General features: G+C 36.2%; 3 protein-coding genes across 5 annotated transcripts; 2 read left to right on the top strand and 1 right to left on the bottom strand.

Moving 5' to 3' along the window:
- Positions 1 to 814: 814 nt before the first annotated feature.
- PDIL1-3 (PDI-like 1-3) lies at positions 815 to 4,429 on the top strand. Of its 2 annotated transcripts, NM_115353.5 has the most exons (12): positions 815 to 1,441; positions 1,716 to 1,845; positions 2,221 to 2,386; positions 2,472 to 2,590; positions 2,678 to 2,758; positions 2,936 to 3,022; positions 3,141 to 3,215; positions 3,305 to 3,373; positions 3,447 to 3,527; positions 3,621 to 3,755; positions 3,845 to 3,901; positions 4,011 to 4,429. In NM_115353.5, the coding sequence occupies exons 1-12, from the start codon at positions 867 to 869 to the stop codon at positions 4,173 to 4,175; spliced, it is 1,740 nt and encodes a 579-aa protein (NP_191056.2). In that variant the 5' UTR covers positions 815 to 866; the 3' UTR covers positions 4,176 to 4,429. The 2 variants fall into 2 exon arrangements, with proteins under 2 accessions (NP_191056.2, NP_001118842.1); NM_001125370.1 differs by lacking the exon at positions 4,011 to 4,429 and having other exon boundaries at positions 849 to 1,441; positions 3,621 to 3,981.
- Positions 4,430 to 6,128: 1,699 nt separating this feature from the next.
- On the top strand, positions 6,129 to 8,793 carry pPLAIIIbeta (patatin-like protein 6). Its single transcript, NM_115352.4, has 2 exons — positions 6,129 to 8,066; positions 8,299 to 8,793. The coding sequence occupies exons 1-2, from the start codon at positions 6,915 to 6,917 to the stop codon at positions 8,611 to 8,613; spliced, it is 1,467 nt and encodes a 488-aa protein (NP_191055.1). The 5' UTR covers positions 6,129 to 6,914; the 3' UTR covers positions 8,614 to 8,793.
- Positions 8,794 to 11,325: 2,532 nt separating this feature from the next.
- On the bottom strand, positions 11,326 to 13,338 carry AT3G54940 (Papain family cysteine protease). 2 transcript variants are annotated; one of them, NM_115351.7, is made up of 4 exons: positions 12,823 to 13,338; positions 12,271 to 12,390; positions 11,938 to 12,181; positions 11,326 to 11,836 (listed from the first exon to the last, which is right to left on the bottom strand). In NM_115351.7, exons 1-4 carry the CDS (start codon positions 13,285 to 13,287, stop codon positions 11,562 to 11,564), a joined length of 1,104 nt encoding a protein of 367 aa, NP_567010.5. In that variant the 5' UTR covers positions 13,288 to 13,338; the 3' UTR covers positions 11,326 to 11,561. The 2 variants fall into 2 exon arrangements, with proteins under 2 accessions (NP_567010.5, NP_001327920.1); NM_001339706.1 differs by having other exon boundaries at positions 11,371 to 12,181.
- Positions 13,339 to 14,391: the final 1,053 nt, after the last annotated feature.

The raw sequence follows: 14,391 nt of genomic DNA, 5'->3' as shown, positions 1-14,391 counted from the left end.
TTTAAAACTATTTAACAAATGATAAATCACATTAATTGACACCATGTATGTTTTGGATATGTTTGATAAAAATAGTTTACTAGTGAAAAAAAAAATATGATCCACACCCGAGGGAGTAGATTTAATTTTTTTTTTTCTTCAGAAAATCAGCTATACATTAATTATGTATTCTGACTTAATAATTGGTCGGGTTTGCAAATCTTTTATTTTTTTGGTAAACATGTGAAGAAAAAAATAGAAGGTTTGTAAATCTTTCAATATTGTTTGTACATTTTCCATAAATCTTTCAATATTGTTTGTGCTTCATCAACATATAGTCAACACAAACAATGCTACGCTCTTATGAGGTTCTGCAATATGAGTAGCTTGGACGAGGTTTCTGATCAATAGATCTGTTATAATATTATAAAACATATCGATTCTAACAGATTTTCAATGGATATATAATCCGATAACTTTTTAGACACATCTGATGAGTGATCACTGTAAAAAAAAATACAAAAAAATCAAAACCATGTGTATATATGCTAAACTACAAATATAAAATTACCACACTTGTACAATATATAATAAAAATAAACATCATAATACTAATAATTACGACACTATTGGTCTTGGTTTGGTTTATATGCACGACTCCGGCTTTAAACAATAAATCCAGGAGCATGACACTTCCACGTCCTTGGCTAGATCTAAGTTTAAGTCAACGATGACTCATAGTGGACACGTGTCACTCGTTCATTCGAGTTATCCACGTGACTTCTTATTACAGTCTTCTTGACTCTTTTTTTTTTTTTTTTTTTTTGCTGAAAATTATAAAAACCCAAAATCCAACAAACTTTGATTACACACACTTACATACAACAATGGCTTCGTCATCTACAAGTATCTCTCTCCTTCTCTTCGTCTCTTTCATTCTTCTTCTCGTTAACTCGCGTGCAGAGAATGCGTCCAGTGGATCGGATCTCGACGAAGAATTGGCTTTCCTCGCCGCGGAGGAATCCAAGGAACAAAGCCACGGCGGCGGTTCGTACCACGAGGAGGAGCACGATCATCAGCACCGAGACTTCGAGAATTACGATGATCTCGAGCAAGGAGGCGGCGAGTTTCATCACGGCGATCACGGTTACGAGGAGGAGCCGTTACCACCAGTCGACGAGAAAGACGTGGCGGTTCTGACCAAGGACAATTTCACCGAGTTCGTCGGCAACAATAGCTTCGCGATGGTGGAGTTTTACGCTCCGTGGTGCGGCGCTTGTCAGGCTTTGACTCCGGAGTACGCCGCGGCTGCGACGGAGTTGAAAGGCCTTGCGGCGCTCGCGAAGATCGACGCGACGGAGGAAGGGGATTTGGCTCAGAAGTACGAGATTCAGGGCTTCCCCACCGTTTTCTTGTTTGTCGACGGAGAAATGCGCAAGACCTACGAAGGTGAAAGAACAAAGTAAGTGTACAATGTTTCTTTCTCCAACTGTTAGGATTGAGATATGAACATAGCTCATCAGGTTTAGCTTTGGATCTTGAGAGATTGTTTGATTTGGAATCCGAGAAGAATTTTTTAGGATTATTCAACCTTTATGAAATGGTACAATAGAGAGAGGCATGTCACATGTGATCTTTGATTTTATTCTCTCTGCTTTGGTTTCTCATCTGTTAGTTTTCCATACGAATTATTGGTCAAAAAGTACGTTTCACCATTACTGGTGTCCTCATTGCAGGGATGGTATTGTGACTTGGCTGAAGAAGAAGGCCAGTCCTAGCATCCACAACATCACTACTAAAGAGGAGGCTGAACGTGTTTTGTCCGCTGAACCTAAACTTGTCTTTGGTTTTCTCAACTCATTAGTGGTATGCATCCTTTAAATCCATGGTGTTTCTTGCGTTCTTTCTTGGATTTAGTTCTCCTTTTTAACTTCTCAGAGCTTTAAACATATTGTCAACCAAGTTGGTTACTGTGGGACTTCTCTACCATAGAATTTCAGAAAGGATAAGAAATGAAACTATTATCGTTACGCAAATGAGTGCCTCTGGTGTTTAGTATATCAAGGATACGAGTGGTTTCCCTTGCAGTATATGTAAGGTTGCTATTAGGTCTTGTATATCAGATCTTCTTGTCTAGTGTGTTTTACTTTGTGTGGCAAAGAGTTTTAAGATGTTGGATTGACAAGTGTGAAAGATTTTGCTTTTAATATCTTATTTTTGCTACCATTTTCTCTTGCTCAGGGGTCAGAGAGTGAGGAGCTCGCGGCTGCGTCCAGACTGGAAGACGATCTCAGTTTTTACCAAACTGCAAGCCCTGATATTGCAAAGCTATTTGAAATTGAAACCCAAGTCAAGCGTCCTGCCTTAGTTTTACTGAAAAAGGAGGAAGAGAAACTTGCCCGTTTTGGTAAGACTCCTCGAATACATTACCTTCTTTTTTTGTGCTACTTAGATTTCCTCTATGCCTCTCTCATCAAGCTTCTCTTTGGCAGATGGAAACTTCACTAAAACGGCTATAGCAGAGTTTGTGTCAGCCAACAAAGTCCCATTGGTGATCAACTTCACAAGGGAAGGTGCATCACTGATTTTCGAGAGCTCAGTGAAAAACCAAGTAAAAACCATTTGTCTCTTTAAAATTTCCCTTTATTTTCTTGCTGCTATTAACTAATGAGATGGAATTTTGTAAAACCCTTTTCAGCTCATTCTTTTTGCCAAGGCAAATGAATCAGAGAAGCACCTTCCCACTCTGAGGGAGGTGGCAAAGTCCTTCAAGGGAAAGGTAATTTTTATCTTTGAATTTTCTTTGGTCATTTTTGCTCACTTTCTGGAATAATTAAAAACCACCTCGTACGATTATTTATAAGTTGCGATTGATATATATATATATACCAAAAGGAGAGGTGGATTATAACTTTAGTTATTGAATAAAAAGGGCAATCTTCTCTTTTCTCTGCAGTTTGTTTTCGTTTATGTGCAAATGGACAATGAAGATTATGGAGAAGCAGTTTCTGGATTCTTTGGTGTTACCGGCGCTGCCCCCAAGGTAAAGTAGTTGGTGTGAAATATCTGTGTATCGGTTTTGTTTCTGTGATGCACATGATACAACAAACCAAACTGTGAACCAGAAGATCTAAGTTTCCAATCTTTCCTTGCGTATGCAGGTTCTTGTATACACTGGTAATGAAGATATGAGGAAGTTTATTCTGGACGGTGAATTGACCGTAAATAACATTAAGGTAGGCCCAACATTCTATTTTCTGTGAAATTTTATGGTTTCAGGGCGTGTTGTTGGTTATCTTAACGCAATGACTTTGTTTAAAAATAGACACTTGCGGAAGATTTCCTAGCAGACAAACTGAAGCCTTTCTACAAGTCAGATCCACTACCGGAAAATGTAAGGCGTCTGACATATTTTAAAACACATCTAACATCTGCACACAAAACTAATTCTCTTAAATGAAACGCAGAACGATGGTGATGTTAAGGTCATTGTGGGAAACAATTTTGATGAGATTGTTCTTGACGAGTCAAAGGATGTTCTTCTCGAGGTAATAATCACTTAAATTTTTGAATGGAAACCGGTAGAGCCTTGCTTATACATCTTAGGGTTATATATACCTAAAGCCTAAGTTTTGTCATAGATATATGCTCCTTGGTGTGGCCACTGCCAATCATTTGAGCCGATTTACAACAAGCTTGGAAAGTATTTAAAAGGCATTGACTCGTTAGTTGTAGCAAAGATGGATGGTACCAGCAATGAGCATCCTAGAGCAAAGGTGATTAAGAAAAAAGAATTGCGAAAGAGCTTTTGGTGATTCAAGACAGAGATCTGATTTTGGTTTTGTCTTAATCTCTTTTTGTTCAGGCTGATGGGTTCCCAACAATCCTGTTCTTCCCTGGTGGAAACAAAAGCTTCGATCCGGTTAGCAAATATTGTTCACTATATCAAACAGTGTTTTGAAAACCTGCAAATATTTTTACTTGAGTACTGAAATTGTTTTAACTGTCTCTTGTAAACCAAAAAAAAACAGATCGCTGTGGATGTTGACCGTACAGTAGTGGAACTGTACAAATTCCTGAAGAAGCACGCATCAATCCCATTTAAACTTGAGAAACCGGCGACACCTGAACCGGTGATCTCGACCATGAAATCTGATGAGAAGATCGAGGGTGATAGTTCCAAGGATGAGTTGTGATGATCGGAACAGAGTGTGTAACAAGGCTATAGATGATGACTCTTCTATAAATGATAGAAAATGTTTTGCCCTTTGTTTTTTTCCATTGTTGTATGCTATGAAATGAATAATTAAAGAAGTTTTGGTTTCTCAAGTTTTTGGATGTAACTGGAGGTTTGATCCACACATTGAGTGTTGATTTAATGCGACTTGTGGTTCATAACAACTAGCACAAAAGATTTCTTACGAAGCGTAGAGAAACCACACAATTTCTGCCAAAACCATTGTTATCATAGATCTTATGGTTTACAAAAATATGCACCTTCAAAGTTCATATAGAATAGACGTAAATAAAAATCCATAAGAGATGTACGAGTTTCATATGGAAGAGACACTGTTTATTAGTCTAGATCCAACGTGTTCTCTCGTACTATGGATTAGTAGAGAATAATTCGTTCTCTTTTAACGAGATATGGTTGTTATATAAGATATAGAAATTGAAAAAAGCATGGTAAACAATTAAATCCATGTTTTTCTATTATGTGTCACTGCGGTCCATAGGCTGGTGAACACCTAATAGTGTAGCATTGTCAATATTTTTCTTTACCATTGGTTTTAAAGCTTCCCCACCAAAACTCGTCATTTTTACAAAAAAGTTGCACAACATGTAGGCATCTGCTTTATTACAAGTTCATGGCGGCACTAGTCTGCTTCGAACCCCTTAACATTGCTTACAATGAGGCAAAGTTTCTTTTTTTCCCCCTTGTTTTTCCTAATATGACAAAATTGATCAATAAAAAAGTAGTTACAATTGTTACAACTTTTTATTGCAACTTTTAGTTAAAATAGTTATAATTTTTATTGCAATTAAAATAGTTACAATTTTTTTATTTTGGTTATGTTTTTTTATCGCATATTTTCGTTAAACTACCGCATAGTTTGGTAAATTTTTTGTAATGATTCAAATATTTAAATATATAATTATAATAATTTAGTACATAAATACTAGGCCAGAGCATTCATTTATATTCGGTTTGCTTCTTTCGGTTCTAAACTCTGAAGATCCATAAGAAACCGAAAAAGTTATGGTTCAACTCGATTCGGTTCTAATTATTTTATCCAAAATATTTTCTAAAAGGACTGTATCTAAATATCGGAAACTTTTTTTGACAAAATTATAATAAACCAAAATATCAGAAAAATTAACAAAAATTAATTAGATTAGAGGTAAAAAAAAAATGTATTGGACTTAGTTTTGTAAAGGGTTGACCAAACATTTTTTTGTTCTATTCGGGTATCTAAAACAGAACCAGAATCCTTTTTTGGTTTGGTTTAGTTTGGTTTTTCAATTTCGGTTTTTGTTCCTAGCTCAATATGCAAAATCAATATTATTTTGTAGTTTAATATATAAATACAAAAATTTGTCGAAAATGAGTTTCAGGGTGGAGTTCATATCCTAGTTCCACATAATAGTAGAGAACACGAAAGAACTTTGACTTATCAAACTTTACATCAACATATAAATCTAATATCATATAATATACTATTAAAAATTCTATAATTTATTTCTAGAGTCCATCCACACACGTTTCTGATATTTGTTTTTTGTTTGTAAAAGAAAAAAGGAAAAAAGAAAAGTACTAGACATCTCTTTTCCGTAAAATATATACTAAAAATATAAATATTTTATTAGCATTTCATTATCTTACCTGCATTTCAACTATGGCAAAAGAAAAAATAACAGATTTGAAAAGAAAAAAAAAAGGAAAAGCATTCAACGTTGATAGTATGTAAACTAATTGATGCTCTAAATTAGCGTTACATTTGTTATGTAAAATAAGAAAGTCAAAGAAGCAGAGTAAAGATTAGGTGATACTTGCAAAGTTACCTTTCTTTTCCAAATGTAAGTAACGTCTCAAGTTTATCAAACTAATAGTTTATGCTTTACATATTTTCCCAATCTATAAATTTTATTTGTAAACAGAAACAAATGCCTTCGAAACTCTTGTATGGAAAAATTAAATCCAAAAAGTTAGTATATTATTAGAGTAAACACTCATAACAGAAAGATCTTTTTCATACTCCAATATGGAAAATTTTAGCATCAAAAATAACATTTTTTTGTTGTTGTTGCCAATATATCAGCATTTAAAAAAAAAATAACCATTCGCAAGTATAGAAATAATAAAGTCTCAGTAAAAGTGAATGCAACTACAAGTCTCTGGGATGGCAAAATTGTTAGCAATAATTCTGTGTTTGTAGTACATAAAATAAAATTGATTAATTGCTCGTTCTTCTTTTATTAATAATCCGTGTTTTGTTTTGTCCTTTCTCTTCAATCTGGGTTTGGTGGGGAGGTTTTAAGTCAAGCGTGCGATATATATATCATCAAAACAGACATCCTCTGTTCTTGCCTCTTCTTCTTCTTCTTCTTCTTCATCTTCTTCTATATATTGGTGTTTCATTTGTTCTGCTTTAAAAGTACACAAAGATTCATCTTTTTTCGGTCCTCTGATTGGGCAAAAGACTAGCTCGGTCGTGTTTTGAACAAGAGATACATGTTTTGAAAAATTCCTCGCAAAAGAAGAGAAAGAAAGACTCAAACTTTTGTTTGAATTTGATACCATTTTTTATATATATACCAAAAGTCCAAGACTGGTTTCATTTTTGGGTTTGGTCTGAAACCTCTCTTCGTGTTGTTTGTTCATGGTATGTCTTAATTAGGGTAAAAAAATACTTGATTGTTTTCTCTCAATCATCATGCATAGAGTACGCAATAAACCGGTTAAATCCACCGCTACTGCTTCCGTCAAGCATTTAATCAAACAGAGAGGCGGCGACGGAGCTACGGCGGCTTCCAAGTCGGCGAATGATTATAATAATAATGATAGTCTCTTGACGGATATGCAGGAACCAAGCATCGATACAGATAAACTCAGCTACGAGATTTTCTCTATTCTTGAGAGCAAATTTCTTTTCGGGTACGACGACTCGAAACCCGAACCCGCGAATTCGGTTGTTGCTGGGTCGATTAAGAACCAGAGAGGTAAAATCTGTATTCTGAGTATCGATGGAGGTGGAATGAGAGGGATCTTACCCGGTAAGGCTTTGGCTTATCTAGAACACGCTCTGAAATCTAAATCGGGTGACCCGAATGCCCGAATCGCCGATTACTTTGACGTAGCCGCCGGGTCCGGTATAGGTGGGATTTACACAGCCATGTTGTTCGGGTCAAGAGACGGTAACCGCCCCATCTTCAAAGCAGATGACACGTGGCAGTTCTTAACGAGAAACGCCAAGGGTCTTTACGGAGGAGCAGGAATCTTGAAACGGGTCTTGAGAACCGGGTCGGGTTGTTGTTCCGGGACGGCTAAGTTAAAGAAAGTGATGAAAGAGTCTTTCTCGGAGCTAACCTTAAAGGACACGCTTAAACCGGTGCTTATACCTTGCTACGACCTCAAAAGCTCTGGCCCGTTTCTGTTCTCACGGGCCGATGCGCTTGAGACGGACGGCTATGATTTTAGGCTCTCGGAGGTTTGTAGAGCGACTTGGGCTGAGCCGGGTGTGTTTGAGCCCGTGGAGATGAAGTCGGTTGATGGGCAGACCAAGTGTGTGGCTGTTGGTGGAGGATTAGCCATGAGCAATCCCACAGCGGCTGCAATCACGCATGTCCTGCACAACAAGCAGGAGTTTCCGTTTGTGCGAGGTGTTGAGGATTTGCTTGTGTTGTCTCTTGGTATGGGTCAGTTGCTTGATGTTAGCTATGAGTATGATCGGATTATCAAGTGGAAGGCTAAGCATTGGGCTCGCCCCGCAGCTCTTATTTCTAATGACGGTGCTGCTGACACTGTCGATCAAGCTGTGGCCATGGCTTTTGGTCACTGCCGCAGTAGTAACTATGTCCGGATTCAGGTATGGGCCACACTGCAGAATTGCATTTGATAACTTCAAAAATTATTTTTGATTTTCTTGAATACCTAGTATTTCTTTCGATTTAATGAAATTTGTGATAGGTAATAATCTTCGTGTTATATAAGTTCATTTCCAAATCCTACTTGTTGTATATGAGCTTAGTAGGATTGTTGGATGATATAAAGTATGCACTTGTAGGTTTTTCACAAATAATAGTAATATGTTTGTGCAGGCGAATGGGTCGAACTTAGGACCTTGGAGTCCTAACATGGACACAGACCCTAGTGGGAGCAATGTGAATATGCTGATGGGAGTAGCAGAGGAGATGCTTAAACAAAAGAATGTTGAATCTGTTTTGTTTGGAGGTAAAAGAATCGATGAACAGAGCAACTTCGAGAAGCTTGACTGGTTAGCTGGGGAACTTGTTCTCGAGCATCAAAGGAGAAATAGCAGAATCGCTCCAACCGTAGCGTTCAAGCAATCCGTGCATAGAGCAGATCAAAAGACAAGTGATAAAGATATCGGTGTGACCGCAAGAGAACGATGAAATAAGAAATGGTTTGCTTAGATGATTTTTTTAAGATAAGGTTTTTATTTCTTTCTTCTTAGGTTATGATTTGTTGTATAGATTTGTGTTTTTGAGATTGAGTTTCTGAGACATGATGAGAAAAGGGGAAACACCTATCATCTTGCAAAGAGGGCTCAAGCTCCTTAATCCATGCTGCCCAAAAAAAAAAAAAAAAATATGATTCCTGTAATTTCGGTTTGTCTTTGTTTTCCTATGTAATCATCATGATTTCTTCTTTGACATTTCCACTAGCTCAAGAAAAGTTATTAATCAGCTTTATGTAACCCAAATGAATGCAAAATGTGTTTTTTTCTTTAATTGCCTTTTGCTTATGTGGAAAGAGACAGTTTAGATTCTAACTTCTGAACCATAAGGAATTTAACAAATAAATGAATTTAAAACGCAAAAGTTATCTGGTTGATAAAATATAAGGAATGAATCACGGAAACATTCCACTAGTCCGGCCAATTCAACGAGTTACTACTAGTCTACTACTACTAATCAAATATTTTAATCGATAGAATCAAGTCATCCAATAAAACACTCTTGGGGTTCGTGATACGACACCATTAATGACAATAGTCATAAAATCCCACTTTTTATCATCAATCAATAGTAGCTATTTTAATGTTGGATTTTGTCAGATTCTATTTTAATGTTGAAAACTACGTGTAAACGCCATGAAAAAATCTCTTTGATTAATCGATTTAACTTTCATGTGGGTTTCCAAAAATGTGAAACTTCCTAATGAATAGAACGTATCATGTGATCACATCATTTGGGATTAAAAAGAAGAAGAAGAAAAAAAACTCATAAGGAATGTGATTAAATCAACAAAAAGAAAACAAATGTTGTCGTTTGGTAATTGCGCGTGTGCGTCCGTCGAGGGAGGGCCGGTGCGGAGAACAACGTCACATATATCTGTGAGTAACCCCACGTCTTTGATTGTCGGTTCGGTCTCATCCACCGACACTCGAAACTAAATTTTCATTTGTTTTACAAAACTATATATAGATTTTTGTTTTAAATATTGAGATCTTTTTCATATCTATCGATTTCATGCGTCGGTCCAAATATGTCTAGTAGCAAATTTCATCTTTAGTTTGGTTGCCTTCTTTACCTGACGTCATTTTTCATAGGGACAACAATAATTCCATGGTTAGCTGCTTAACTATAGTAGTCTCAGACTTTCAATTTAGAACAAAGATTGGGTTCTAGTTGACTTTTAGTTTCAAAGAAAAGTATCTAATAAGTCAATCCAATATTATTTTGGTTTAGTTTGGATTACAATATTCTTTTGCGATAGTATATCTACCTTTTGGATTGTTTTGGTTTGTAGTTTTTAAATGACATTTATTCTTATTTAGGTTTGGTTTAATTCCATGTTTAGGTCAAATTGCACTTAAGTCCTCAGATTGGAGAGAACAACAATATTAGTCTAACCCTTATCGCCGCCAAATCCTCAGATTCGTAATCTTTAAAAATGATTTTCTGGGTGGACAACCTTACACGTAGTTGAACTACCGAGACAGAGGTAGATGAAATGATTTTGTTTCTCTTGTTAAACTTTGAAGGTCTTAACATTTTAAATGTTGAAATTTGTTATCCATATTTAACAAGGATTCACATTTTAATCATATATCGTAACCGGATTCAAATTTGACCATATCCACAAATCGCTTTCAAACAGAATAAATTAATCGCATATAGTTAAGTTATATATCAAGTACAAGTTAAGCATGAAAGCAAAAATGAGAGAGAGTGAGACTCGTTTCTATATTCACAAGATGGTTAGCTTTTGTCTACTTCTTCTAATCGCATAAAAAAGAACGCCGAAAGTGAAACTTTTTAACAAAGTGGGTTCGGAGTTCGCATTGTGTGTTCTTATTCAATAAACTTTTGTTGTCTTTTGAGAAGTTGAAAATCTGAGAGTTCACAAAGAAAAAGGAAAAAAGAAAAAGAAGAGAGGAGAGGTTAGTAGTAGAAGACAATCTTTTAGTGGGATACTCTTGCCTAGCACCGGGTAAGCATCATGGGGTCTACTCTCACGTCTCATTCCACATTACGACAACAACAACATCATCAAAATATGGCAATCTGACTTGGTCAATTTCTTAACCATATTTGTAAATTCTCTCTTTTCAGTTATCTATTGATTAATTGTTGAATGCATCAATAGACACATATATGTATTGGGGGAAAAAGCAGATTCTTTTTTCTGTTCTTTCATTCTAAAGCATAAGATTGAGGCAGATGCATTTTTTTCAACATAAAGAATTAGTGGGTTTCTAATTTTTATAAGATGTTTAAACAAATTTCCTATAGTTTGTCGTTTTTTTTTTAATGAAAGAACATGTACAGTTATTTTCAAAGTTTATTAAGTTATTCCTACAACTGCCTCTTATTATTTTTAGCATCAATCATTTTATAAAATTTTGTAATAATCTGATATAAAATGAAATGGAGAACTACTATTTTGTGTTTTCCTTTTTGAATCGACGTGTTATTATATTCTCAAACACAAAATCGAAAATGAGCCTCGAGGCCCAAAAATTCCAAAATCCCAAAACCAAGTTATTTTATATGAAAAATATCATGCAAGATTTTGAAATTGGATTATGCTATGTTTGTTTACGGGTTCTCGCCAGCAAGTACCCGTCAACAATTCTTATTTGTTATGTAGTTTTTGATCTAGTAATAACATGTTTAAGGCTTTAAGCTAACGACAGATCATGTGTGGAATGTGGTCGTTTCATAGTCGATTACGTCTGACTAAGAAAAAATTAAAACGGAAATAATCACCCACTTTTACTACAAGAACGGTCACGGAAAGAAACAACCCAATATTCAAACCCCAAACTCCACTCCTAAAACATGATCAAACCCTAGATTAGAAAACAAGAGAGCAGAGGAAAGACAAGACCCATCTACGAGGAAACTTGGGTGGCTACTGCAGATACCATCGAGTTAATCCCACATATATCGTGCCCACGACACAGCTTGTAGTATCCATTCTCTCCCCACTTTTTCCCCCACGAGTTTTTGATAATCCAATAAGGTTTATTACTAAGCCGCAAGATCGAAAACCCTTTTGATCCGTACCCAACAAGAAGTACTCCGTGGTTAACGTTTCGCTTGCTGCATATAAGCGGACATGACACTCCTCCTATATATGTTTGCATGAACACGGCGTTTAATCCCACTGTGGAACACAACAACAAAGCGTGTCAAGAAAACTATCTAAAGACTCGGACTTCAAATCTGTTTTATAGTTGCACATATACATTAGCTAATATATATCACCTGCTAAGGGACCATGCCGAACTAAGTTTGCTGCGATTTGGTTCTCATCCAGTGGTATAGTCGTGAAGTTCAGTACTCTTACCGCAACCTTCTCAGGATCAAACTTGCAATGGCCTCGTTTACCAGTGTAAGGATATGATCTTTCTTCTTCTAATCCTCCTGCCTCCATCAAATACTCGTAGGCATTTGTCATCAGTCCCCCGCCACATCCATTGTCGCATGCTTTCTTGTCCTTTGGATCGCACTATACTCATATATATACCAAATAAATTTTCAAATTACAAGGATCAAGTCAAGAGTACAAATTCGTTGATTAACGGATTAAAAACAGACCGCTTGATCACAATCGACAAGTTGTTGTTCGCTAAGACTGAGGAGCTTCCCGGTGGAGACGAAATGGGCTCCTTCAGCTGCTCCCGTTGTGCTAAAAGCCCAGCACGATCCACATGCACCCTTCACATAATCACATGCATGATATATGGTTAAACTGACAGGCATTGAAGTTTGTATGATGTAATTGTCCCACAAATTAACCCCAAAAAACATTTGTCTCACAAATTAGACACTTCTGCGTAAAAGTATCAACTTACTACCAAGTGATTTATATATCCAACTAATATCTTTTTTTTTTGTCATCCAAAATTAATTAGAGCTCAAAAGAGTCATTCCTGAGCCAACTAATATCAATTACTTAGATAATACTCTTACCTAATTAGTATAATTACGTGCCTAATTACAAAATAAAACAAATGGTACCACCTAGAGAACTACTTCTCCTTATGTTTTTGGCTGCATCAAAATTAATAGTTCACATTCTTTCTAAGTTGCAATAAAATATGTAAGCCAAGCCTAAGGCAAATCATATGGATATATATAAGAACATACTTGATTCTTAACCTCAGTAACTCCACCCTTCTCCCTCCAGTCAAAATCTTCAGGCAATCCATCAACCTCAACCATAGGTGCCTCCGCTCCAACCGTACCGCCACGGCTGCCGCCAACATCGGCTACTCCAGTGTACATCCGCTTGAACTCCTCTTCCGTGAGGTCAGAGAACTGTGTGACTCCGTGGACGGCGGAGGGGTCCATCATCTGGTGCTCTGCGGCCTTAAGGACGTTTTTGGCAAATATTCCGAGGCGGTGGATGTACTCCTCCCTCGTGGAGTAGTTCTTGCCGTAATCGGACATGAAAAGCCGGAATTTACTCTCTGTGTGAGTCCCGAGAAGATTCGGGCGAATTCGCCGATTGTCGGCCGTGACTTGGCGTATGGTGAGGTCTTCTACGGAAGCTACAACGTGGCAGAATAAGATGATGCATGTTATCAGCTGTGCTAAGGCTTTAGCCACCATGATCGCTGTTATCGATGGGTCTTGTTTTGAGGTGGCCTTACTGAGTCCCTAGAGAATCGCTGGCTTTGTGTGTAATTTATAAAGATGAATTACATAAGTTTGAGGTAACGAAAGTGTTGGAGATACATGCAGAGTGGAAACACGTGGGATGTTTGCATGTAGAGCTAGACAATGAAGCTGCATGACGCGTGTTGAAAGTTATCAATGAGACTTTTAGTCTTTGAGTCTAGAAAAAAACTAGAGTTTGGTTTAGTTTTAAACTCATAGATCATAAAAGTACTGGATTAAAAAAAAAAAAAAACCTTATTCCTTGTTCCATTGTTTTGTAATGTTACAAATCAGACACTACAGCACCATAGATGTTTCTCTTTGTTGGACCATATTGGTCAGATGGTCAAAATTCTTGGCCCAACAAAGAGGCTTCGGCCTATATATATTTAGTTAAGGGATTTAACAAGAAGAATGTTAGACCATCCTTAATGGTAGTCTATTAGCTAAGGTTTTTATTTTTTTTTAATGAATAAATTTGTGAAATTTTATTATTAAGAATTTTGGTAAGATTTTAATTTTTTGGCAAGCTCAATGGTAATATATTAAATTGGGATTCTTAAAAAAAATATATTTAAAAGATAAAATATATAAATATTTTATTTTTTAAAAACTTAATTATTATTCAATTCATAATATTCGATACATAGATGACATATAAAAAAAAAAACATACATGAAAACATAAAATTTAACTATTGATTTCTGCTAAAAAATTTCTATATATATTGAACCAAATCAAATTTTAATTATTGATGTGCTTGTCGATTACGAATTCGAGTTCGAGTTTCCAATATATTCTCGAGATTTGAAGGCATATATGTAGAATAGGTGAAATCCACTTGTGCACTTCTAGTTGATTCTGGTTGTAAGAATTCAGAGACATCAAAGTAAGTGTAACCATCTCGTTCGTTTTTTACTATCATATTATGAAGTATTATACATAGTAGAAGAATTAATGGCAAGAAAAAAAATTCGGCTTTAATATTATTCCCAACCAACCAAATCATGTCACATCACCACTACATTTTATTTAAGAGGACCTCTTAGCTTAGAG

This window comes from Arabidopsis thaliana, chromosome 3 (assembly GCF_000001735.4).
Source record: "Arabidopsis thaliana chromosome 3, partial sequence".
In the NCBI taxonomy this organism is placed as follows: Eukaryota; Viridiplantae; Streptophyta; class Magnoliopsida; order Brassicales; family Brassicaceae; genus Arabidopsis; species Arabidopsis thaliana.
The sequence above is the reverse complement of the archived record's forward strand: the minus strand, read 5'-3'. Positions and strand labels throughout refer to the sequence as shown.